Raw genomic sequence first — 24,441 nt, 5'->3', positions numbered from 1 at the left:
ATGACCAAGAGCTTAGAACAGTGTCTGATGCGTAGTAAGCACCCAATAAATGTCAGACATGATAATGATGATGGCGGCGATGATCATAAAAGATGCCACTGTTTTAAAGGTGACGGCCGTTTGACATTGAGTCTGATCTTGCCCGGGCTGTGCTGGAGCCACAGAACTGGGCCGCCCATCCATGAGGGAAAGGGGAAACAGCAGCTGCCTGGGGTGAGGGTTCTGTCTGCCCCTCTGCATCAGGGTCCCCAGCCTTGCATTTGCCTACTCTGTCTGCCCTTCCTGGTCTCTGCTAGGAGGTTCCCCTGTGACTCATGAAGAGTCCAGACCCCTCCTGGCCAGCAGCACCACGGCATCAGCCTGGGAGCCTCCAAGGGCAGGGTTTAGTCCTGCATCACCACTTGCTCAGCCCAGTCCCCCTGGCCAGCCACCCACTCCCCCCAACCCAACCCTCAACCCCGCCCCAGCCCCAGAGGGATCAGCAAAGGCTGCTGCCTGCCACGTGGCTGCCGGCCGGCAGTGTCCACCTCCTGCCTCAGCCCCCGGGCCTGCTGTGGACCGCCAGCCGCTGACGTCCACATTGCGCTTCCTCTGGGCTGACGCACACTCTTCTGGTACTTTGCACAGTCACTCATTTAATCCCGGGAGATCAGCTCTGCTCTTATCTCCGTCTCGCGGAGGAGAAAACTGCTGTAAAGAAACTTCGAGTGATTTGTCGGGGATCACAGAGCTGGTCCAGGGTGAGCCAGGCACCACTACAGTATACAGTTTTGAGGGCCCCCTTCCCCCCCTCCTCCAGGATTTGGTGGCCGAAGTTGTGTGAGTGAATGAAGGACTTGGTTCCTTGCCTGCACACTGTGGATTGCTCTCTGGCTGCGACTATCACAGTATCATGGTTCCACTTCCCCTCCCTCTTGACTATGTGGGAAAGACCTCACTGCCCATTTTGCTCTATGATTTCAGTCCTGAGGTCGGCTTTTCTGTTCTCGTCCCTTTCCCAGATCCCGACCTCTTTCTGTTTCTTATTATTTGTCTCGCCACTCTACAACCCTCGCTGTTCACCTGTGTTCTCTCTCCTCTACCGGTCCCAACTTCCCGATTTGTACTGAGAGTCCCAGCGTCTCTTCTTATTGGCTGTGGGGCAGACGTCTGTAGGGAACTGGCCAATCAGAAGCTTTCTTCGGCCCCGCCCCCAGCATCACAGGTTGTCAGTTGCCTGTGCAGCAGACATTCTTAGCAGGGATAGGCACGCGGTGATGGGCTGGGTGGAAATAGAAGGACTGTCTAGAGAGGCATGTGAAGAAAGAGGTTCAAGGCAAGACAGAATTGGAACCACAGAGGCCAATCTAGCACTCTGGGTTCCTCTCTCCTAGTTCTGAATTGCTAGGCCCTCCTTCTGGGGTGTGCTAAGTACAAGGAATGTTATTTCCAGAACTGCAGCAAACTCTTTTGCACTTCGACTTTCCTCTGCCCAGCCCGTAGGCCTTAAGAAGTGGGCATGGACCCTGATGTTTACTCGCTGGTGTTTGCTCCTGAGTCTGGCCTTGGTCCACTTTGGCCCAGGCCAGATGGGGCAAGCTGGATGGTGTAACAACCCTTTCTTCTTACTCTGCCAAGAGGCTGCCCCTGACCCAGTTCCACCAGGGCTCTGAGGCTGAGGGGTTTGCCCACAGGGAGGAGCTACATGGAGCAACCCCAGGTCCTTGAGATGCTATCTATAGGATGGTGGAGGGGAGCAGACTTGCAGGTGCCCACTGAGACCAAGGACCCAGCTGACCCAGGTGACCTGCAGGTGCTGGTTGGTACTGCCAGGGGCTCCTGGCTGGGCTTGGGTTCCTGGGTGTAGTGGGGACCACACAGCTCTGTGCTGCCTTAATAGCAACCCTGAGTAAGAGATAGAAATGCTTAGGGTGACGTGCTTTGCAAACAGAAATGACCTCTGCAAACTCTACCTGGCTTTACAAACGGTGGTTGGAGCCTTCAAATGCAGTGGGGCAGGTTGAGTCAAGAGGAGCCCACTGGCCTGTTCTGGGCTTTTCTGTGGTATAGTGAGTGATTGAGTAAGAATTAGGAGCCAAACTGGGACCAGTTGCCTGCTGCGTATAGGAGCCCTGAGAGGTATCAGCAAATCTGTAATGACTTTCCCTGGCAGGTCTCTGGGGCTGTGGGGAGCCTGCACTGCAGCCCCCAGTCCATTCCCTCCTCCTGTCTGGGGCAAATCCACCTGGGGAGGGAGTGATTTCTCTAATATGTTCCAGTCTCAGAAGCTGCCTTTGCCTCTGGGTACATGTGTCACCTGGAGTTAGAATTAGATTTGGTTATGAGTGACAGAAAAACTCAATTCATAGTGTTTTAAATAAGCTTAATTTTTATTTCTCTCTTATATAAATGAAGTCTGGTGGAATCCAGTCCAGGTTTGTTATGGTGCCTCTGCAAACGTCAAGAATCCAGGCTCCTTCTATTTCATTGTGTCACCAGTCTCAAACATGGCCTCCAACTCATGGTGCAATATGGCTGCCAGAGCTCCCGCCACCATTGCAGCCAGCTAGAAGGGAGTGGTAAAGAGAAGTACCCTCCACACACTGTAAGTCACACAGATTACTTCTCTGTATATCCCACTGGATAAAATTTAATCATATAGCTGCACCTAGCTTCAACGGAAGACCAAAATCTGTAAACTTTTGTCTGGGCGGTCTTATGCTGAGCTTAAAATCAATAATCTTCTTGCTGAAGAAGAAAGTGGAACAAATGCTGGAATATAGTTAGCTGTCCTTTCCGCAGCATGAGACTTGAGTAGAAGGTTCTGGGTGCTGCCCCTCTGGAGAGCAGCTTGGCTGTGGGGAGTGGGGTCCTGCCTCCTCATCCAGGCCCTGACTCCAGCTTCGGGGCTTGAAGTTCCCCTTGGAACTCTGAGGATAGCAGGAGTATGATTCTCGTGGAGCCTCCAGTAAGGAGAGGATCAGTTTGATGATCAATGCCAGCCACGCCATCCCAAAGAGGATCCACAGAGACACTGTGTTCTGGTACCACAGTGGGTAATTCCGGGAGGGGTTCATTCCTGAGGGAGAAGCAAGGTCAGAGGATGCAGACCTGGGAAAGTCAGGGCCAAGTTCCCCAAACAGAAACAGACACACATGGCTTTGTGTGTATAAGCAGAACGTGGGAGGTCCTAACTGGTCTGAGATGGCTGGGATCACCTCCCTAGGATTCTAGGAAGCCTCCTGGATTAACTCCTAGAGTTTTGACCCTAAAATTCCCCTTTGTCTTTCTGCAGGACTCTGCTTATGCTCTGTCCCAGTGGTTCTCAAAGTGGGGCCTGGGGACCAGCACCATCAGCATCACCTGAGAGTTTGTTAGAAGTGCGAATGGTCTGGATTCCATTCCAGATCACTGAATCAGAAACTGTCATAGGAAATCCTCCAAGAGTGTGTAATACCTGCTCTGTGGTTTGCCTGTTTCTATGTTTGGTTTTCTCAAAGGAAAGGCAGCTTGCCAGCAGCTTTAGGAAGAAGGAATGGAACTGCTGGGGTTTGTATCCAGGCTCATTTCTCACTAGCTGTGTGACTGTCATCTGCCTGAATGTCCTTTGCCTGTGAAATGGGGACAATAATTTCTCCTCCTTGGCTTTTAGATAGGTCCTACACGCTCATCCCAGCGCCCATCATCTGCTTCTCCAGACTGGATTTGCACATCTCTCCCCCTTGAGCGCTGTGCTCCAGTTACTCTGGTCCTTCCCCTATTTCTCCATCTATCAACCTTCCTGCCCCAGGACTTTTGCACTCGCTGTCCTCGCAGTTCAGAATGCTCTTCATTTCCTCACCCTTCAGATCCCAGCTCAGAGACTAGACTGAGCCCCTGTGTTACCCTCTCTCACAGCCCTTGTGCTTTGGCCAGGTAAGTTACTTACTCTCTCTGGGCCTCAGCTTCCTCATCTATAAATTGGGGACAATAAGAGGGTCCACCTTCTAGGACTGTTGTGATTATCATATGGTTCGTATTGTAACGTGTTCATATTGTAACATGCCTGGCATGTAAGATCTGTAGTCAGGTGACTGTTTTTCTCAGCTTTGGAGCCCCACAGATCAGGACTGGATAAGGAATGATGGAAGGAGAAAACAGATGGACTCCCTGTGAGGCTTAGGTAGGTCATGTGAAGAGCCTGCTCCAGGGCTTCCCTGTTGGCTCAGTGGTAAAGAATCGCCTGCCAAAGCAGGAGATGAGGGTTCACCCCCGGGTCTGGGAAGATGCCACATGCTGCAGAGCACCTTAGCCCGAGCACCACAATTACTGAGCCTGTGCTCTAGAGTTTGGGAACTGCAACTGCTGAAGCCCAAGCGCCCTAGAGCCTGTGCTCAGCAACAAGAGGAGCCACTAAAATAAGAAGCCCGCACAGCAACTGGAGAGTAGCCTCACAGCAACGAAGACCCAGCACAGCCAAAAATAAATTTAAAAATAAATAAAATTATATATATAAGAGGCTGCTTATAACTTCGTTCTTCCCTCTGTCCTGGGGGTCTATCTTACCTCCCTCATCAGAACAAGATTGTTCAAAGGGCAGAGCTCTGGCCTTTTATTTCCCTGACATCTTCTTCTGTCTCCGATCTGTATACTACCCACCTCTCTGTCCACTTCCCATTCTGTCCTGCTGGCCCCAACACCACCACTCCTCACTGTCTTCCCCAGCCTGGACACGTCTCCTGGGTCCCAGCTTGGGGATGAGCGCACAGCCCTGGAGCTGACATCACCGCCTGGCAGCAGCCCGGATTGCATTACGCTGATTGGGTTAGGAGGCCACGATTCCGCTGGCGGTCCCAAATGAGAGCAGCTGTGAGCCAGCTCTCTGCCCCCGGGGACCGGTCGGCTTGGCTTGCTCCTGTCGATGGAAGGGGGAGGAGGTGTTCTTCTCCCTTCTGATTTCATTTTTTCTTTAGCTGAAATCGTAAGCAGCAGGAGACCCAGCAGCTGGCAAGGCGCTCAACTGAGTTGCAAATGCAATTGGGGGACGTGGGGGCTGGCTGCAGGGCCAAGGAGGGGCAAGCGGCTGGGACCTGAGGGCTGCTCTGACCGCGGCGTTTGGACAAGAGGATCGGCTATGAAGACAACGCCCCTGTGGCTGCTGACATGGGACAGTGGAGGCCCAGAGTCCAGGTGGTGGACCTCAGCATTCCCATCCGAGAAAGGGGTTTGACCCTGTCCCTAGAAGACAAGGAGGGCTGAGAGACATGGGGAAGAGCTGAAGGTGGATTGTCCCCTCAGCTATGGAAGATTCCAGAACATGTGCACATGAGGATCCCTAGCTTGGGAGTCTATCCTAGACCTGTCCTTGGCTTGCTTGCACTATGACTTTCATCAACTTCTTTCTCCTCTCTGGGGCTGTCGCTGAGGCAGCGGGGGGGCTGATTGTGCAGGCTGGGCACTGTACAACCCTAGAGGGTTGCCATTCACACCCAGCACAAGGAAGATGTGCTCGTGGACCTGGTGTGGCCTCTGTCCTTGTCTCCACTAGGCTCTGTGACCTTTAAGAATTACAGGCACTATCATGTCACCTACCCAGCTCCTCTGAAAACCTTCAGAACTTTCTTGTAGTCTTAGGACAGAGTCCAAAATTCATGACTCAGCCTGAGAAGGCTCTTTATGTGACCAGGCCCTGCCTCCCTCTCCACTCTGAGCTCCCTGCTTCCGCACTGGACGTGGGTGCCCAGGAAATACTCTTCTGACCAGTCCAGCTGCAGTAGCCTCAAGCCAGAGCTGTGTGTTCTCACGGAGAGGGCAAATGAGGGCACGTGTGGTCACTTGTCGTGAGGCGCTGAGACGGCTGCAGAAGGAAAAGTGCGTGGTGCAGGGGACAGAGCTGCCCATTGCCACTCCGTGGGCGTGGTCTGCCTGGCACCCCTGTGGACTTAAAGGGCCCTCGTGGGTTCATACCAGGCCTTCTCAGTCAGAGCATGTGGTGGGAGGGGGCTCTGGGGGGCCTGCACCCCACACACCAGCCTCCCTGCCCTGTCAGTCCCCACTGGGTGGCTCACAGGGTAGCAGGGACCCTCTGATCAGCCCTCCTTGCTCCTGCAGAGATGGCTGTGTGGAGGTTGCGGCCCACCTCCCAAGCCCCTGCTCCCCCAGTGGTGGCAGAGACCTTGTCTCCTCTTTCCAGGGTGCCATGTCTAGAGACGCCTGCCTCCTCCCCCTGGCCCTGCCTTCCCTCAGGGGACCATGGGGCCTCGGGACATCCTCACAGAGCATCCTAACAACCCACAGAGGTTTGTCCAGACATGCTTCTAAGGAGCCTATTGTCAGCTCTTCCCACCTAGGACCAAACTCTAGAGCCCTAGTGGTCAGTGGGCACCAAGAGACTGTAGTTAGGGGTCCCATTCCCATTTCTCTTCCCTGCTTTTTGCACAGGGCACCCTCAGAGAACAAGGACTTGTGGGTTTAAAACTGGGGCAAATCCTGAGTTTCATCCTTTGAGCCCTGGGGTAAGGGGGAGAGTTGGTGGGAGGGGGCCAGAATGACTACAGAAAAGCCCTGAGGTTTTCAGAGGAGCTGGGCAGGTGACATGAATTTTTTTTTTTTGGCTGGCCCCCATGGCACGTGGGATCTTAGTTCCCCAAGCGGGGATCGAACTAAGGCCTCTGCATGGGAAGCACAGAGTCTTAACCACTGGACAGCCAGGGAAGTTCCAGGACTTGTAATTTTTAAAGGTCATAAGAGCCAAAGGGGCACAAGGACAGAGATTATGCCAGTCCATGGGTGCCCTTCTCATTGTGCTCTGTGTGAATGGCAACCGCTTAGGGTTGTGCAGTGCCCAACCTGCGCAACCAGCCATATGCAATGGCCCTGCCTAGACTAGGGAAACGGCAGCGGGCAGAGAGGAGAGGACAGATCCAGAACTCATTCTCTGAGCTTCATGTGTGTGAGTGAGTGTGTGTGTGTGTGTGTGTGTGTGTGTCTGTGTGTGTTTGGGGTGCAGTTGAGGCCTTGGGGACGCTGGCGTCACCTGTCCTCAGACACATTTCTCCTCTGGGGCCAGGAGTGGAAGCATGACTCACTTGGAGGAAACCATCCCAAAGACTTCCTTCCAGAGCAACAGCGTCCCTTCCAGGATGGGGGACGTCGGGAAGGGGCACCATGAGGCCCCAACACTGGACCCTGGGGATGGAGAGGTGCAGGGAAGCGGGCCCGGCACCCAGGCCAGAAGGCGCTGACCATCACCAGGCCCAGCCCCTCGTTTTACAGACAGGAACACTGCGGCCCAGATGGGGGTTATGGGAGGCCGTCTGGAAAGGGTAAGAGTTCTTGGAGGCAAACAGATCAGAATTCGTGTCCTACTAGCTGTGTGATAGCAGGTAAATGGCTTGGCCTCTCTGAGCGTCATCTTCCTCCTCAGTAAAATGCAGTGACAATCATTACTCTTAATGGGCTAGCTCTTTGTTACTTTGGTAGGACCTCATTTCTTTTTTTATTAAATGTATTTACTTATTTGGCTGCACCGAGTCTCAGCTGTGGCACGCGGGCTCTAGTTCCCTGACCAGAACTAGATGAAACCCGGGCCCCTGGCATTGAGAGCATGGAGTGTAGCCACTGGGCCACCAAGGAAGTCCCGGGACCTCATTTCCGTATTCCAGTCTGGGTTCTGTCTTTCTCTGAAGGAGAGAAGGTACTCCTTCCCGGTTTAGGATCAGCGATGGGAGGCGGGGCACAAAGCCCGCCTGAGGCCTGTGTGTGGTGGTGCTGGGGGGCCTCTGCTTGTTTGGTGACCCTTTGGGGGCAGGGAGTGAAGGGGGATGAGGCTGCCCCTGCGCCCACAGAACGCCTCTCTGCTGCCCCCTGCTGGGCACCCACCCCGCTCTGTTCTGCAAGGACAGTTGCTCCTGTTTACCTTGCCCACGATGGGTGATGACCATCGAATAAATCCCACCCTGGACACTCTGGGCCACACAGCTCTTTCTTGCTAACGCTCAAGAGTTTGGAGGCTGACTGGGGGCTGGGAGAGGCTGGGGTTTTCTGATTCTCCCAGGCTGTCCTGCCAGACACCCCTGCACTGTGATGGGGGCGACGTGGCCCTCAACCCAGGGACAGTAAGAAGTTGGCATTTTGTGGGGCAGGGTGAAGTGGGGGAGAGGTGAATGAGAGAGGCCCTGGCCAAAGATGGATGGGGGAGGGGACTCAGAGCCCCCTTTTTTCTGATAAGCTTTAAAAATATGTGACCCTGTGGGATCCTCAGGTTTCTCGGAATGACTAGAAATGTGGCTTACAGCCCGAGGCACTGGGTTCAAACTCCAGCTGTCACTTTTAGCTGGGCGGCCTTAACCCCATCACACCACAAAGGCAGGTTAAACCAGCCAAACTAAGCCTGTGTGCTCTGGACTTTGGGTCCCCAAACCCCATGGGCCTGGGCACGCAGCAGGTGCCCAGGGATGCGGGCTACGAGCAGATGCATGCAGGGTGCCGCTCGCGTCTCACCAATCACGTAGTCGCCGAAGCCCACGGTGCTGAGAGTGACGAAGGAGAAGTAGAAGCCCTCCACGTAGGTCCAGCCTTCCATGTGGTTGAAGAGCAGCGGGGGCAACAGTAGGAAAAGCAGGAGGCCCGACAGGAGGGCACTGGAGCCCGCCAGCCACCGGGCCTTGGCCGGGTCCTGTGGATACACACGGCGCCCAGCCCCCGTGAGGCTAGTTCTGCCCGGTGTGTGCGGCCCTGGGATGGCGGGGTGGGGTTGGGCAGATAGCCTGGGGGGTACTGAGCTGCAGACAGGGCTAGCACTCCCCTGGGTAAGGAGGGAGGTGCCCTCGGGGCTTCTCCACCAGTGTGTGTTCCCCGGGCTCCTGAAAAGAGCTTGGCTGCCTCGTGCCTTTCCTATGTCTCCCCACTGATGCCCCTTTGTTACTGAAGACCCCCCCCCATTCTGGGTAGTGACCCCCCAACCCCACTGCACTCCTACCAGGAACCCTGATTTCCAGAAAGACCTTCTGCTTCCAGCAGTGACCCACCCCCTGGGGCACCCCGTGACTGCCAGCATCCACCCTTTTCTACCAGAGACTCTCCCTCCAGGTGGCAGTGGCGGCCCCCGCAGCCCCCTCACCTTCCAGGCGCCCCCCAGCCTGCGGGCACAGCGGTGTACCCCCTGCTGCATGCAGTGCCCCAGGCGGTTGAGCACCACGAGGTTGAGTGGGATCCCCACGAGAGCAAAGAAGATGCAGAAGAGCCGGGCGGCCATCGTGCGGGGGCTCAGGTTCCCGTAGCCTGAGGGCAGCAAGGGGACACTTCAGGGAGCCTTTCTATCCTCAGGGGCCCCAGTTCTACCATTGCTACGGATGGGACGCGGCAGCTGGGCTGCCCTTCCCGGGCGCTGTGCAGGGCCCGACACACTCCCTCCCTCAGCCCAGCCTTAGCCTCCCTTCCCATGGAGGTCATGCCCCAGACCTGCAGACTGGAAGACCAAAGCTCTAGGAGGGACGGTGTTTGCACCATAAAACGTGAGAATCCCGTTTGTCCTCGCTTCGCTTCTTCCCTCCCTGGGCGGGCGGAGAGATGGGGGAGGGGGACGGAAGGATGCAGAGCCCCTAGGGCCCTCCTCCCCCTCAGAGCTGGCCCAGACAGTTTTAGGGCTACACCGAGCGGACAGAATGGAGAGGGACAGAGTCCACGTTGGAATGGTAGAGCTGGGCAGAGAGGCTGCGAACCTCTGAATCAGGTGGGCCTGGGGCAGGGGGTGTGGGGGTGTGGGGCTCAGAGATGAGGGCGCCCTGCACACCCGGGAGGCCTGGACCACAGTGAGTACATCAGCACCCCCTCCTGCTCTGGAGCTCAGGGAATGCTGGTGGAATGGGTATTTTGGAATTTATTAACGTGTCAGCATTTGTTGAGTGCCCACGGTATGCCAGGCTTATGCTAGACCCCTGGGGTGTAAGGATGAATAAACACCATCCTGCCTCATCCTTCTGGGGCCCATTGGCGTCAAGGGGCCTCCCAAGCATGCTTGCTTCACAGTGGAGGACTACCCAAGTCCCCGGGTAGCCTGAGATCTGCTTCCAAGAAGTATTTTCTAATTTAAAGCTAGATAGAGAGTCCTCTGGGTGCATCTTCTTAGTTCCACTCTGGGGAGGAAAGGGCGGCAGGGGGTGGGGTGGGGCGGGGTGGGAGTAGGGGGCGGCTGGGATCCTGGTTTTCTGGGGCCAGCGTCCTGGCTGGAGGAGGTAGCTGTAGCCACCAGTGGGGTCAGCCTGCCACCTGGTGGTGAGTATGGTGTCATGCAGGCTCCGGGGCAGGGCGGCTGGGCTGGTTGATCAGGCAGCCCCACTGAGTTATTTCCTGGGTATAGAGTTGGAGGGGTCTAGGTCACTCTTCTTCTCCAAACAACAGCCCCCAGACACCCTCCCAGGACAAGTTTCGCCTCTGCTCTCCTGAGGACAGGGCCAGAGGAACGGGAGTGAGAACTAATCGGGTGTCCCTGTGTGTGGGGGAGGAGAGGGGCTTGGGGAGGATGGTGATGGGGGTGAGGAGGTGCCTTAGTGAGCTGGGGGGAGGCCTCTGACAGTGGCCACCTCTCCCAAGGCTGAGACAGGGCGTTCTGTCCCTTCTTCCTTCCCAAGTTCCCCTTATTCTCCTGCACCCCCTCCTGCCGCCCTTCCAGGCTCAGTGTTAGGTGGGCTTGACTGAGCAGACCAGGACCCTTACAGTGCCCAGAGGGTCTTTACCGCTACACAGGGGACCCTCTGCTTCCTGAAAGGTTGTTTAGCAGAAATCCCCAGAGCAGGACTTCACAAACCTTCCAGGAACCTGGGTGGAGGGCAGGAGTCGATTCAGCAGATCTTCCGTAAGACGAAGGTTCTGCTCCCAGGCGGTGTCCAGGCTGCTCTGCCTGACTGTGCTTGAGGTCCTAGTAATGCCTCCGAAAGTAGCTGGTCCCGGTCTCTCAGGCAAGGCCACCCTCCCCAGCACCATCCCCCCCCGACCCCATCCTTCTCTTACCGATGGTGGTGATGGTGGACACGGAGAAGAAGAAGGAGCCCACGAACTCCCAGCGTCCCATGCTGGTAGTGTTGCCAAGGACGATGTCCCCATTTTTGTATGCCTCGATGATGCCCTGGGGGAGAGGCTATAGTGACCACCAGGCTCTCTGGGGCAATGGGGCCCCTGCACCCAAACACACACACACACACACATACACACACACACACACACACACATGCACAGAGCCATCCTTGTAACCACTCTGATCTCAGCCTGTCTGGAGGAAGGAGGCTCTTCCTGTCCAACCAGGGCCTCCCCCAGGGCAGGGAGCATGGGGACAGCTCTTTCCCCTGTCTACCCTGGAGCCCAGATCAGCCCTGGGTATCACACTGGCTGGGAGAACTCCATTTGTTTTCTCTCCTGTTCACTCTCATTCTTGCAACAAGCCCTGGTCAGGACCTGCATGTGAGGTATCAGGGGAACTGAAGATGAAAGGGACATGACCTCAGTTTTCAGTGCGACAAAGCCAAACTTAACTTTGTTTCTTTTAATTTTTAAATTATCTATCTATATTTTTGGCCATGCCAATCGGCATGTGGGATCTTAGTTCCCTGATGAGGGATCGTCCCCCTGAATTGGAAATGCAGTCTTAGCCACTGGATTGCCAGTGAAGTCCCCAAACTCAACTAACTTTGCTACAGTGTCATCCATGAAGCTTTAGGCACCCAGCTACATGATTCTGGGCAAGATAGCCAACTTCTCTGTGCCTCAGTCTCTTTCTCTGTAAAACGGGAATACTAATAGCACCCACTTCATGGAGTTGTTGAGGTTTAACGAGTTATTAGGTGTAAAGGCTTAGAAGAGTACCTGCAACACGGTTAAGGTTAGCAACTGCTATCATTATCATTATTATGAATATAATGCTGTAGAAATACGGGATAGGAAGGGTGTGCATTCTGATGGGGGTAGGGTTAGAAGACTTCATGGAGAGGGTGATTGCTTTTCTTTAACGTACCAAAGTACAAAATACAGTTTTATTAAGAATTATGTGTGTTTTCCCCCATGATTCTCGATTTTCTGAAAGGTGCTTATTTTGCCTCCATACGTACTTTAAAAAATGTATGTCATCAACATTAGCATTCTGTATAAATGTGAGAAGGCAGCTGAGGGTGATGCTTTAGTTGGGCCTTCCTAGAGGGTTGGCTAGGATTGTTCCTGGTAGAAGGACGTTTAGGGAAATAGGACCACAGGAGCACAGGCTGGAAGGGAGGACTGTGTCTGGGATACTGAAAGGTGGTTGGCAGCCAGGCTGGGGATGGAGTGGCAGGCTTCTCCCAAGGTCACCGAGTAAAGAGGAGGCAAGCTCAGGTATGTGTGCTCCGTGGCAGCTGGCAGTACAGAAGATGCTGGCAGATCTGGAGAGGAGAGAGTCCTGCAGGGGTGAGTGATGGAGAGGGCCTGGCCTGCATCCCGGTATGGAGTGCCCAGGAGGCACAGAGAGGAGGTTCTCAGAAGCCCAGGGCTCTGGCCTTATTTGGTGTGGGTAGTGAGGGACACATCTAAGAGCTCTCTGAAGGTGTGTGGATTCGGGGACAGATATTCGGAGCAGGGAAGAGCAGAGCCGCTTACTCTTGACCCGGGGGGAATTTGAGGGCTGCTAGGAAGGTGCAAGAGGAGAAGGGGGCAGGAGAGGATGAGATGGTTGAATAGCATCACCAACTCAAAGGACATGAACTTGGGTAAACTCTGGGAGATGGTGAGCGACAGGGAGGCTTGGCATGCTCCAGTCCAGGGGGTCACAAAGAGTTGGACACAACTTAACAACTGAACGACAACAACAGGAAGTTACATGAACATGTCCGCCCTCACTGGGGAGATCTGGGTTGGAGACACCACATCTGTATTCCTGGGGATGGTTGAAGCCACAGGGGGCTGAGGAAGGAGGTGAAGTGGAGGTGAGCCGGAGGTGGGTGGAGGGGAAGAGATGAGAGCTCCGCTAAGAAACTTGGGAAGCACCCCCATACACAGATCTGCACTGAGGCAGTCCTCATGGTGGTTGAGAGCCCCAACACTCTGACTCTGAAGCCGTGCCTTTGTATGTAATCTCTCTGAGCCTCAGTTTCTCCATCTCTACAATGGGCACGATAATAATGGCATCTACCTGTGAGACAGGTAGACTCACAGGAGCAAGCTCACACACTAGGAACAGCGCCTGACTCGCAGTAAGCGCTGCATGGAAGTATTTCCTATCATTCCCATTGCCGTCACTGTCACATTTTGGGGGGCCAGGCTGCTTGTAATTGAAGTTCACCACCTTTTCAAGGGGAGTGTCGCATAGCCTCCAGGACTAGGTGGTCTGTATTTGTAGAAGTTTAAAGATAAGGTGGAGGTGTCATCTGAGATTCTTAGCAGAGATAGTCCTCTGCTGGGCTCCGGGCCTGACACATCCACCCAGTCCCAGGGCTCAGGACTTCACCTCCGCTCCAGTGCCCTTGTCCCTCGCTAGCAGACACACTTCCCTGCCACCTTCTGGGGACCAGCTTTGGGCTGGCAACTCTGGGACACAGGCCCTGCTTTCCTCGCCAGAAAAGGCACCCGGACTGCAGAGCGGGGACGTCTGGCTAGGGGTGCAGCTGTCTGCGCTCATGGACCAAGCCAGGGACCTGGAGATGGAAGCTTGCGTCAGATCGGAGCAGCCCTCCGTCCAGCCCAGGGTCGAAGGAGACCTTCATCCATCGTGAGGCCTGGAAGAACCCTCCCCTGCCTGCCTCCCTCCCCTAACCCCGCTGAGTCTTCCCCCACCCACTCAGCAGTCTCTGCCCTCCACGATCTCTGCATCCTCCCACCCGCCGACCCCTGCAGACCCTCTGGGCCCTCGCTGCGTGCCCTCAGACTCGGAGAAACCCGGGTTCAGCCACCGAACTTCCCTGTGTCTGCTGCTTTCTTTTTGCGCACCTCAAATCCCCGGGCCCCTGGCTCCTGCACCTCGGCCCCATTCCACTTAACCTGGGGCGTTTTGTGTGTGTGTGTGTGTGTGTGGCAGCGGGGACAAGAGCGCTCTGCATCCCCTTTCCTCCCAGCCTCCAACGATCTTGCTGCCGGCTCGATCATCATCAGACCAGACCAGCGCCCTCTGCTGTCCCCGTCCCCAGGTCTCAAATTCGCATGTGGGTCTCCCTGTGGAAGGGGCCATGGGTACCCCTTCGCCCTTCGCCCGCTGTCCGACCCCACACAGCGCCCTGAATTCCCAGGTGGACCCCTCCCGCCTTCTCCCAAGCTGAGCAGCGCGCTCTGTCTTAACGCCGCCCGGACCCGGTCGGGCCCACCAGCCCTGGACCCCGTCAGTGCGCCCCCTATCGCCTTCACCCCGAGATTTGGATGCGCGCGCCACGCAACTCTCCGGACAGGGAGGGTTTCGCCTCTCGCCCCGAACCCTGGGCTCACGGCGCCGCGCTGCGCATTTCTCTCGCCCGAGCCGGGGTCTTTGCATCGGCGGCCATCCAGCCCAGGACTCTGGTCTCCTCCCTGCAACGCGCGCCCCCAGTCGTCCGCGCGTCCGTGCCTTCCACTTTATTTCGGAGAAGTGCTCCTGGCGGTGCCCTGACCGGAGCCGGACCGTGCCCTTTCTCCCCGTGCCCGTGCGGTCCGCTGAGCCAGCGCCCCCGCGCCCGGGCCGCCCAGACTCTCCCCTCACCCGGATCAGCGAGTCCAGCGCCTGGCCATCCAGACACGTGAAGTTCCGCAGCAGTGCCCACTTGTCGCTCTGGAATCTCTTGCTGGAATCGTGCGCCGCGGGGCTCTCCAGCACCCAGAACACGCAGGTGCCCAGGACCAGGTAAGTCAGGTAGGTGAACAGCAGGAGCAATGTGCTCGGCACCGGCATCGCGCAGCCCTGGACCCTGCGCTCGCTCGCATCCCAGGCTCTCCATCCGCTCTTAGCCGGAGAGGCGGAGAGGCGGGAGTCGGGAGCCATGGACCCAGACCGAGGCGCAAAGGAAGGGCTAGGGAGGAGCTTGGCTGGTCCCTTCTCTGGCTAACGCCCGCCTCTGCCCCGTTTTCTCAGCAGAGGAGGTGTGTGCTGGGGAATGGGACAGTCCTGCCCCACCCCGAGCTGGGATCCAATCCCCGAGACAAAAAGAGGGCAAGCTGTGGGCATCTGGCCCCGCCTCGAATGCGTGTGGAGTGCCCACCCCCCGGCACGCCTAGCTCAGGAAGAAGGGGAGGTCTGTTGGTGACCGCAGGCGCTGGGAAAGACCGGCCCAGGGCCTCCCCGTATCCTGTATGTAGCAACAGGTGGGAGGAACTCCTGCAGATCGCGCTCAGGGGGAAGAGAAAGCGGCAGGCAAGTTTATTTTCCCGGGGCCCCGGGATTATTACCAAGGACCCGCTGCCTGTCAAGTCCTCTCTGGATCTCTCCCATCACCATCCTTGCCTTATATACCCAAGGATGCGAGATCCCAGCAATCTATCGCCAATTGCCCGTGAACTTGGGAGGCAAGAGGAGTCTCGGCCAGCGGGCTTGTCCATTCCCTGCTTCTGAAGATGCCCCCCTACCTATTCCCTCCTCCACCCAGGATGGAGGAAGGATTCAGTATAAAGAGTCCTGGGGGTTCCCAGTTTCTCAGGCTTCTCCTCCATGCCAGGAAGTCCTGGGTGTAGCCCGGGTTTCTTGCTGCTGTAGATCCTTCCCTGAGTGTCCCACCCAGAGCCTCCTCGGCTTCACGGTCTAACCTCAGTCCAGTCCAGAGGTCCCTGGTCTGTCTTGGCTCAGAGAGGTTTGCAGTCCTTGGTGAGCTTGGGCCTTTTGATATGTGCGTGTGTGCTAAGTCACTTCAGTCATGTCCGATCCTTTGCGACCCTATGGACAGTATGTAGCCTGCCAGGGTCCACTGTCCCTGGAATTCTCCAGGCAAGAATACTGGAGTGGGTTGCCATGCCCTCCTCCAGCGGATCTTCCTGACCCAGGGACTGAACCCATGTCTCTTAACATCTCCCTGCATTGGCAGGTGGGTTCTTCACCACTAGCGCACCCACCTGGGAAGCTCTGGGCTTGGGATGGACTGGTATAAATCTGTCTTCTCCTTCTGGCCAGAGGTGTCACAGTCTGGCAGGAGAGAGTCCAGGCTGCATGAGATATTCCCAGTGGAGGCTGGACCTCCTCACAGCTCATTTCCTGGAAATCTCCTGGGATCAGCTGGCTGGTGTTTTCCCAGGGAGGGTTTGGAAGGGCTTGTAAGAGCCCAGAAGGGGTAATGAGATCAAAGGGTGCCATGAGGCAGTCAAGGGAGGCCATACTCAGGAAAGTGGGTGGGACGCGCGGGAGTGCTGAAGCCTTGTTCATGGACAGCTCTAGACCTCTAGGCAAGAGGAAGTGGCAGACCTGGAGGCAGCCTGCCCACCCCTCTAGCTGGGAGTCTGCTGAAGGCATGATGATGACTCCAGAGTCCCTGCCTGGGCCAGCGGGTCCCATGGGCGCACGTCATATCCTGGTCTGCCCATGCCATGAGGTTTTGGTCACTGGGTCGGAGTTGCCTCTCTGCTTGTCTAGTCCTTCCACCTGGGGGGCAGGAGCGTCACTTGCTGCCCTGGAGCCTGGCCCAGCGCCTGACGCACACTGGGGGCCTGATGACGCCCCGCACACGTATCAGATGAGGCACAGATACAGCGGCCCTTTGTTTATTGTCCTGTATGAGATCTTCTGGGGTGGGGGGTGGGGGCAGTTCAGGAAGCGCGATGGAGATTTGGTCATAATGATCCATGTCTGGATTCAACTTTTTCAGGTCTTTTTTTTTTTTTAATTTTTTGGCCAAGTGGGATCTTAGTTCCCTGACCAGGGATCAAACCCACACCCCATGCATTGGAAGAGTGGAGCCTTAACCACTGGACCACCAGGGACGTCCCCACAGGTCACTTTTGAGGGAGGGGCTCGGGGATCGCAGCACACATCTTGCTCCGCACACATCCGTCTCCTGTTCTGTCTCCTTTCTGTCACTTTCTTGGGCCCTCCTGTCTCCTTTCTCTCTCTGGAGAGCTCCTGAGACCAGCTCTGGCTGGGAAGTGAGTGGGTTGGCCAAGGAGGAGGTGTGGCAAGAAATCCAGGGGGCCTATGGGGTGGACAAAGGATGCTGTGAGGGGCTTCTGAGGCCATGGATTGGGGGGGTTCATGCAGAGATGGGAATCTTCTGAGGTCTAGGGAGCCCATTGGTCTCGGGGGCTCCCCCTTCCTTGAGACCGAGGCCTCTGCCTAGAAGCCAGAGCTGGGAGCACCGGTGCAGAAGCAGGGGGCCCAGTGGGAGGACCAGTGCCAGCCATGCCAGGCCCAGGAGGATCCAGATAGCTGCCAGACTCCGGTACACCGAGAGGTAATGCTTGCTGGGGTCCGTGCCTGGCAGGGAAGGGGGACACGATCAGTGCCAGTGGTCTGAGGGACAGCCACCCTCCAGGTTCCAAAAGGGTTCCCACCAGTCTCGCCCTAGTAAGGATCAGCAGGCGAGGCCCCTGGGGCGGGGGAAGGGTGATGGGTTCCGGGACCAGTGACTTCTGAGGATGTTGTGAGAATTCACAGCAGCCTCATAAAGTGTTTGTCTCCCTTGAATAAGCAGGGGCTCTCTGGTCCTCAAGAATTACCCTCCTCCCCACGCTGACACCCGCCCCTCCCCCAAATCCTGGTGGCCCCACCCCTGTGATCTGTGGCTGCCCCTTTCTCACCGACAACATAGTCCCCGAAGCCGATGGTGCTGAGGGTGATGAAGGCAAAGTAGAAGCCCTCGCTGAAGCTCCAGCCCTCCACGTGGCTGAAGATCATGGGCGGCAAGATGAGAATGAGCAGCGTCCCCAGTGCCAAGAAGAGGGCCAGGCCCAGGGTCTGCAGCAGCTGGAAGCGGAGGAGTCTCTGAGTCCGCTCGGAAGGCCCATGGTTATAAGCAGGGGAGGGGGTCTGGGGCGAGCTAGGAAGTGGGCTGGGCCATAGTCAGGTCCTTAGCCTGCACCCCTGTGGGGCGGGGGTTGTATCTCTGTGTGTGTGACATCTTGTCCAGGCCAGGGAAAGAGCTGGTCAGCAGGATTGTGTTTGTGGGTCAAGTTGGAGATGCCTTTCGGCTTGGTGTCCACATGTGCAGGACCCCAAGGACTTAGATATGGGATAGAAGATGGTCACTGAGCTGTCCCCAGTCCTTCTACACCTCTGCCTCTTTGCATAGCTTTGCAAGGGCCCAGATGACAGGGTGGGCACTGGGGGTGTTCAGGGTGGGTGGTGTGGAGATGGCTATTGGAGTTCTCTGATGACCATGGAGGTGTGTGCCCAGATTGATCCCCCTTCGAAGAAGGCCTAGCTGAGCTGCCAGCAGGTGGCCTCCAGCCATCTCTCTCGCTCAGGGTGTATTTCAGCCTGGCCCAAGGGCACACCTTGCCATGCCTGATTGAGGCTGGGGCAGAGTCCTGGCCACGTCAGCACCCACTGTGGGGCAGCTTGTGCCACCAGCACCTGCCCAGCTCCTTGAGGGGTGGGCCAAGGCTTTGTCCAGCCTGCGTCACAATTTCACTCCTCCATCCACCTGGACCTTTTCGTCCATGGTTGTCGACCCCTAACACCCTGCTAGCCAAACTCTGTCTCCGTGTCAGCTTCTGGGCGACTTGAGCGCAACAGACTCTGTCCCAGTGGGGCTGTGGGGAGGGAGGACCTTACCTGGGAGCGTCTGGGCTGGTCCTCCCACCTCTCCAGCATGGTCAGGTGGGCACGCAGCCCTGTGCCCAGGTGGTTGAGGAAGACCACATTGAGCGGGATGCCCACCAGGGCGTAGAAGACACAGAAGACCTGGCCTGCCTCTGTGCTGGGCGCCAGATTCCCATATCCTGCAGGCGGGGGAGAGGGTGCAAATATGAGGAAGGGAGAGTTTGGAATGGCCTCCCTGACAGACTCTAGCAGAGGCTGGTTTTCCACCACCACGGGGAAGAGCGGTACAAAGGGGAGGGTGGGACGGGGCGAGAGAAAGCTCCTCTGTTCCCATGAACGCTCTTCTTAACCTCTTCTAGAATGATCTCGATTGGTAAGTATCCTTTGAAGGCTCATCTCCAAAAACACCACCTCTAGGAAGCCCTCCTGACTGCCAGCCTCTTCCTCTTTACCAGGTGTGATTCCCCACAGTGCTCTGTGTCATTCCTATCTAGCTATCTAGTTTGCCCTGTGCTCCTATTTTTAGCGTGCTTATCTTATCCTTCGTTATTGGATCAGAAGCTCCTTGAGAGCCAAGCTTGGGTGTGATCCAAGGTCATACTTTGCTATCTCCACTCTATCCTTGGGTCTGATCCAAGTTCATACTCTGCTACCTCCACTCCAACTGCTTTAATGTCACCTGAATTCAAGGACGGTGTGTGGAACTGAACTTAATCGAATGAATGGGGAGACCGGGCTTCGCGGAATGGAGGGGTTCCTTGTGGGAGGGGGAGTGGGTTTTCTGGCCGAGGGAGTAGAGCAGATACTGTTGGTGCTATGTCCCCTGGGAACACAGGGACAGCAGCTGCAGCTGAGTGGACAGCTCTTGGACACTCAGGGGACTCCCCACCCCAAGTCCCTGCCTCTCTGTCTACCCGAGGGGTTCTTTTGGCCACAGGAGTGTGTTTGGTCTGGGGGCAGGTCCGAAGTGCTGGAGAATTCATACATCTGGACTCAGTCCTCAACCAGCCAGGGCAGGAGTAGGTAGATAAATACGTCTGCTTCCTCCCCACTTGGCTGGGCTCTCCTTGGCTTCTCAGAGGGTCCCCAGCACTGGTGAACCCAGTGGCCCTAACCAGTCCCCTGCTCATGATTGTGAACTCTTTTGCCCTTTCTCCTCTTCCTGTTTCACTCTCCCGCTTCTCCTGCTTCCCAGAATCGTCTCCGAGATAAACCACATCCTTGTCTCGGCCACTGCTTTTGGGGAACTCAAACTTCAGCGGGGGTACTGGGGTGGCCTTCTCCATCCCAACACTCTACCTATGGTGGTGACGACCGTGCCCGCAAAGAAGAAACTGCTGCCGAAGTCCCAGTTGCTGGGGTTGGTGGAGTTGCCTTTGGGGTTCACGCCCTTCACCCAGGCTTCCATGATGACCTGTTGAGGAGGGGGAGCAGCAGGGGGTGGGAGGAAGAGGTTGCTGACAGCACCGGCTGGTGGCCAGCCTCCCCGCTGAGTGTTTCCCTGTTGTTTCACCTAATGAAGTTCTTAAGTCACATTCCCATTTCATGGAAGAGGAAACTAAGGCTCAAAGTGGCTGACTTGCCCAAGATCGCTGAATTCCAAGCTCACTTCCTGCTTCGCTGGCCAAGGGCTGAGTGTGGTGTGGGCTTTAAGTGTGGCTAGTGGAGGGGAGATGGCTCCAAGGGGACAGACTATTTATGGAGTCATCCAGGTGGGACATGTTGCCTATAGCCAAGAGAGTGAGACCCCAGGGGTTGCCAGGACGAGAAGACTTCAGGTTGGATGTTCCTGGAAGGGTGTGCTTGCGAACATGAGGTTTGGGACCACAGGAAAGCCATGGGGCTGCCCTCTCTTGGGGCTGATGGTGGACAGAGGACCTTGAGTTCTCTGAGCTTCCAGGTGAGCTGACAGGCTTGCTCTCTGCTGCCCCCTGGTGAGTCCCAGGTCTATAGGAGAAATTCCATCAGAGGCCAGGGCAAAGGTCTCTGTGTGTGTGTGTGTGTGTCGGTGGTGTATATGTGTGGTGTGTTGTATACATGTGGTGTGTGCATGGGTGCCGTATGTTGCACGTGTGTGCATGCTGTTGTTTATAGAACTTGAATCCTGCAGACTCAAGCCTAAGCCCCTCTGTCCCCTGCCAAGCCCTCTTGGAGGTGGGCGGGGCACCTGCCCCCATCTGCTCCCAAACTCCTCCCCTGTAGCCGTGAATTGTTCCAGGGTAGCTGCGCAGTCTGGCCACCTGGTAGAGCCCCAAAGGACAGAGGGAGGTGGTGGGGAGGGGAAAGCTCCAGCCTCCAGTGCCTGTGGGAACCATTTCCCCGCTGGCTGGGTGAGCAAGCTCTGCAGGGGCTGGGGGTGACCCCTGTGAGGGCCAGGCTAGTCTGGATGTCGTGACCGGGGCTGTCTGCTTCTCCTCATTTTGGCAGAATTGGCCTCTTCTCATGTGAACCTTGGCCTCTTTCTCTTTCCCACACATCCAGAGAGGCCAGACCGAATATTCCAGAACACGCCTGCTCCCCAGAGACCCTAGCCCATGGGAGCAGCACTGGCCCTAAGACCCGGCTGTCCCCTCCGCCAGTCTGGGGGTCTCCATCCTGCGGAGGAGGGGCCGCAATGCGGAGGGTGCTGGGGGTGGGGCTCCCAGTGCGGACTGTCTATTCTTCTCTAAGAATCCCCGTGCCCAGGTGAGAAAGGCAGACTTGCACCCCGGGCAAGTTTCCTGATGGTGTCGGTCTTCAATACTGTTTTTGTTACTGTTATAGCTCCGCTCCCCCTATTGTCATCTGAACAGTAGAGCAGGCCCTCTGTATCCAGGAGATTCACACCAGCGCGGTTCACACTGGCAGATACGGAAAGCATCGCTGGGGTTCCTGGAAGCAATCCCGCGCGGACACCGAGCGATGACTGTTACGTGTGTTCTTTGGGAATCTTACCTGGCATTCTTCTGCCTCTCAGTTGGACATCCCCTGGCAAGTGAGGGTCCCTGCCAAGGAGGCTGAGGACCCCCGGGGAGGTCTGGGGGCCTTTCATCAGTGGCACCTCCCTCAGGATTGTAGTCAAGCCTGTACCTTAATTACATACCAGCTACCAGTCCCTCCCCTGCTCCCTCTGCAGCTCCAGGAATTGCTTCCAACCGGGAGCTGAGGGTGGAGGGGTTCCAGGGCCTTTGCCTTACTCCCCATCCTGAGCCCTTCTCACCCCTGACTGGGGTGCTATGGTCCCAGCCCTGTGCTGCTGGGGAGGGAGGAAGTGAAACCTGAGGCCGGAAGCCCCTTTTCCTGGGAGAAGGAGCCTCTCACGGTTCTGGAAAGTTCTCTGACCAGCCAGCCCACATCTCATCTTCAAGGCCTGCTGTTCTCCAGTCTTGGGGGTCCATCAGTGTGGCCTGAGGACTTGTTAACACACAGCCTGTTGCCCTGGCTGCCCCCTGGAGTTCCTGACTCAGGAGGTCTGGGGTGGGACCTGAGGGGTGGCCTTTGTAAGGAGCGTCCACATAGGGCTGATGCTGCTAGGCCAGGGCCCAGCCTTTGAGAGCTGCCCCCTGCACTTATGTTAAGCTGTGTGGTGAGGAGCAGCTGGCTTGGGTTAGAGTTCTGCCTCTGCCATTAACTACGCAGCTCTGGGCAACATACCCCACCTCTCTGTTGCCCAGTCCCCACCTGCAAATCTGAGAGAGTGGTGGCAATAGGTAATTATGAGGAAACACATAGAAAACACTGGGCCCCAGGGGATGGACCAGTATTGGTCTGACCCCCTTGTGATGGCCCTGCTCCCTGCTGTTTGGGCACATTATAAACACTCAATAAAGACCAGTCATTGTGATGAATCTGCACGTGGCTTGCTCCTTTGTGGTGGGTGTTGTCCCCCACCGGACCCCCTGGTCTCACCCTCCCCCACAACACCTTGGTTTTGTCTGGTTTCCGGGAGAGAGGGGACTGGGGCCCCATAGTTTCTACAGAAGGGATCCAAGCAGGGGTGACCCATCCATCACCAGAGATGCCCCGTGGGCACCAGAGGGGTGGGGCTCAGTCACCCTGGCTGTTGCTTATCAAGCCCAGGTCCTTGGCAGCCGGCGTGGTGGCTGCTCCTGACCTTTATCTGTGTCTCCCACCCACAGTGTGGTCAGCAGCCCAGGGACGGGGGAGGTGAGCTAGTGGGAAGGCAGAGGAAGAAGCTGCCTGGAGCTGAGGAAGGGGAAGCGAGGAGTGTGGGGGCGGAAGTGTGCACCGTGCTGGTAGCCCTGACACACGATTCACATTTATGCAGCAAGTGGCAGCCTGGAAAGAGCTTTCAATCAGCTCTCAAACGTCTGCGGCACATATAAGACTATTCTCCTCACCTAGAAGGGGACCAGAGAGGTTAAGTGGCTTGCCCAATATCACACAGCAATCCAGGTATAGACCCCGGGGCCAGACTCCGACCTCAGGTCTCCCCTGGCTCTCTGTTCCCATCACGCTCGGCTTCCAAATGGGGCCTCAGCCATCGGTGATGGTTCTGCACCTGCATTCTGCAACCCCGCCTCCCCAACCCCCATCCCACATCAGCCTCTCCCCTCCACCTGCACAAACTGCTCCACGGCCTGCTGGTCCAGGCAGGTGTAGTTCTCCAGGAAGCGCAGCTTCTCGAACTGGAACCGGTCCCTGGACTGAGACTCTGCCTGCTTCTCCAGCAGCTGGAAGATGGTGGCGCCGAGCAGCAGGTAGCAGACGTAGGCCAGGAGCAGGGGCAGCACCCGGCCGCCCCAGCGGCTGCAGAGCCCGGTGCGGGGCATGGCAGGCCCAGGACTGTGCCAGGGCCGTGGGGGCGGCTGTGGAAACAGAGGCGGGAAGCGCCCGGGGACCTGGTCTGGCCTCCTGCCTGCCTTACCCTCCCTGGCGGCACAGGTGTTCGGAGGCTGGGGAGTCTGTTTGAACAGTGCAGCTCAGCTTGGCTGCACTAAGTGCCCTGAGTGCAAACAGGCCTGCCACCCCCCGCCCAGGCTTTTTTTTTTTTTTTTCCCCATGGAGAGCAGCAGGTCAGCGGCAGGGACCCCTCAAAGAGACCTAACGGTCCTCCTGAGCGCATCATGTTCCACTTTCTGCCTCCAAGTTGGATGGGTGTTTGGGGACCAAATCGGATGCTCCCCTTCACTCTGTCCTGGCTCCCTTGGCAGCTCCCAGCTTTTCACCCATGACATCTTCTGAGCCCCAGGCTTAGGAGCTGGGAAGAAATCAGAACGGGTGTGAATAAAACTTGCACTCAGTTGCCTTGGTTACGAAATGGGGCTGGAGGGATGGACCTGCCTCTTGGGGGAACCCAAGGATGAGAGACCTGGGTGACAAATCAGGGGAAAGCAAATAGACAAAGGACAGTCTGGATCAGGAAAAGTGTGAGGCTTGGTGTTCCTAATAAACTGGATGCATTTGCTTCAGAGTGTTTGCTGAAAATCCTCCTCGCTTGAAATCCTTAGCAGGTTCCCTTGGGAGGCTACGTCGGTGAGACATAAGTGTGAGTAAAAAGAAGCTAAGACAAAGTATCTCCCGGCCTGGAGGTCTTAACAGTGGTTCACTCCAGGTGGGTGGAATCGAGGGTGTTTTCCTCTCTTTCTCTGTGTGTGTGTATTTGCAGCAGCTTTTTTTTTTTTTTGATTTATAACTCACATGCTACCATTCACACACTTAAAGTATATAATTGGATGGTTTCTCTGTTCAACTATATTCAGAGGCCTGCAACTATCCCAAGATCAATTTTAGGATATTTTTAAAACCTCAGAACAGAAACTTGCACCTTTTAGCTGTCACCCCCATCCATCCAGCCTGCCCCCTTGGCCTCTGGCCAA

At 56.4% G+C, this 24,441-nt stretch overlaps 2 protein-coding genes across 2 annotated transcripts; both read right to left on the bottom strand.

The window, feature by feature from the left end:
* Nucleotides 1-2,424: 2,424 nt before the first annotated feature.
* On the bottom strand, nucleotides 2,425-14,923 carry KCNK17 (potassium two pore domain channel subfamily K member 17). Its single transcript, XM_055574688.1, has 5 exons — nucleotides 14,645-14,923; nucleotides 10,969-11,083; nucleotides 9,080-9,240; nucleotides 8,461-8,635; nucleotides 2,425-3,058 (listed from the first exon to the last, which is right to left on the bottom strand). Exons 1-5 carry the CDS (start codon nucleotides 14,921-14,923, stop codon nucleotides 2,763-2,765), a joined length of 1,026 nt encoding a protein of 341 aa, XP_055430663.1. The 3' UTR covers nucleotides 2,425-2,762.
* A 2,188-nt stretch (nucleotides 14,924-17,111) lies between these two features.
* On the bottom strand, nucleotides 17,112-23,394 carry KCNK16 (potassium two pore domain channel subfamily K member 16). Its single transcript, XM_055574687.1, has 5 exons — nucleotides 23,182-23,394; nucleotides 19,922-20,036; nucleotides 18,635-18,801; nucleotides 17,659-17,824; nucleotides 17,112-17,335 (listed from the first exon to the last, which is right to left on the bottom strand). Exons 1-5 carry the CDS (start codon nucleotides 23,392-23,394, stop codon nucleotides 17,112-17,114), a joined length of 885 nt encoding a protein of 294 aa, XP_055430662.1.
* Between the last annotated feature and the right edge of the window lie 1,047 nt (nucleotides 23,395-24,441).

This window comes from Bubalus kerabau, chromosome 3 (assembly GCF_029407905.1).
Source record: "Bubalus kerabau isolate K-KA32 ecotype Philippines breed swamp buffalo chromosome 3, PCC_UOA_SB_1v2, whole genome shotgun sequence".
NCBI lineage: Eukaryota > Metazoa > Chordata > Mammalia > Artiodactyla > Bovidae > Bubalus > Bubalus kerabau.
Note: the sequence above shows the minus strand (reverse complement) of the source record. Positions and strands in the feature narration are given on the sequence as shown.

What these genes read in the sequence shown, in the direction of transcription:
- KCNK17 (XM_055574688.1), bottom strand. Translation starts at nt 14,923, where the DNA reads ATGGCTCCCGACTCCCGCCTCTCCGCCTCTCCGGCTAAGAGCGGATGG. An exon ending in GTCCACCATCACCACCATCG is followed by an intron (nt 9,241 to 10,968) that starts GTAAGAGAAGGA and finishes TGCTGCCCTCAG; the next exon opens with GCTACGGGAACCTGAGCCCC. An exon ending in GGCTGGGGGGCGCCTGGAAG is followed by an intron (nt 8,636 to 9,079) that starts GTGAGGGGGCTG and finishes GTGTATCCACAG; the next exon opens with GACCCGGCCAAGGCCCGGTG.
- KCNK16 (XM_055574687.1), bottom strand. Translation starts at nt 23,394, where the DNA reads ATGCCCCGCACCGGGCTCTGCAGCCGCTGGGGCGGCCGGGTGCTGCCC. An exon ending in ACCAGCCCAGACGCTCCCAG is followed by an intron (nt 17,825 to 18,634) that starts GTAAGGTCCTCC and finishes CTCCGCTTCCAG; the next exon opens with CTGCTGCAGACCCTGGGCCT. An exon ending in CTTCGGGGACTATGTTGTCG is followed by an intron (nt 17,336 to 17,658) that starts GTGAGAAAGGGG and finishes CTTCCCTGCCAG; the next exon opens with GCACGGACCCCAGCAAGCAT.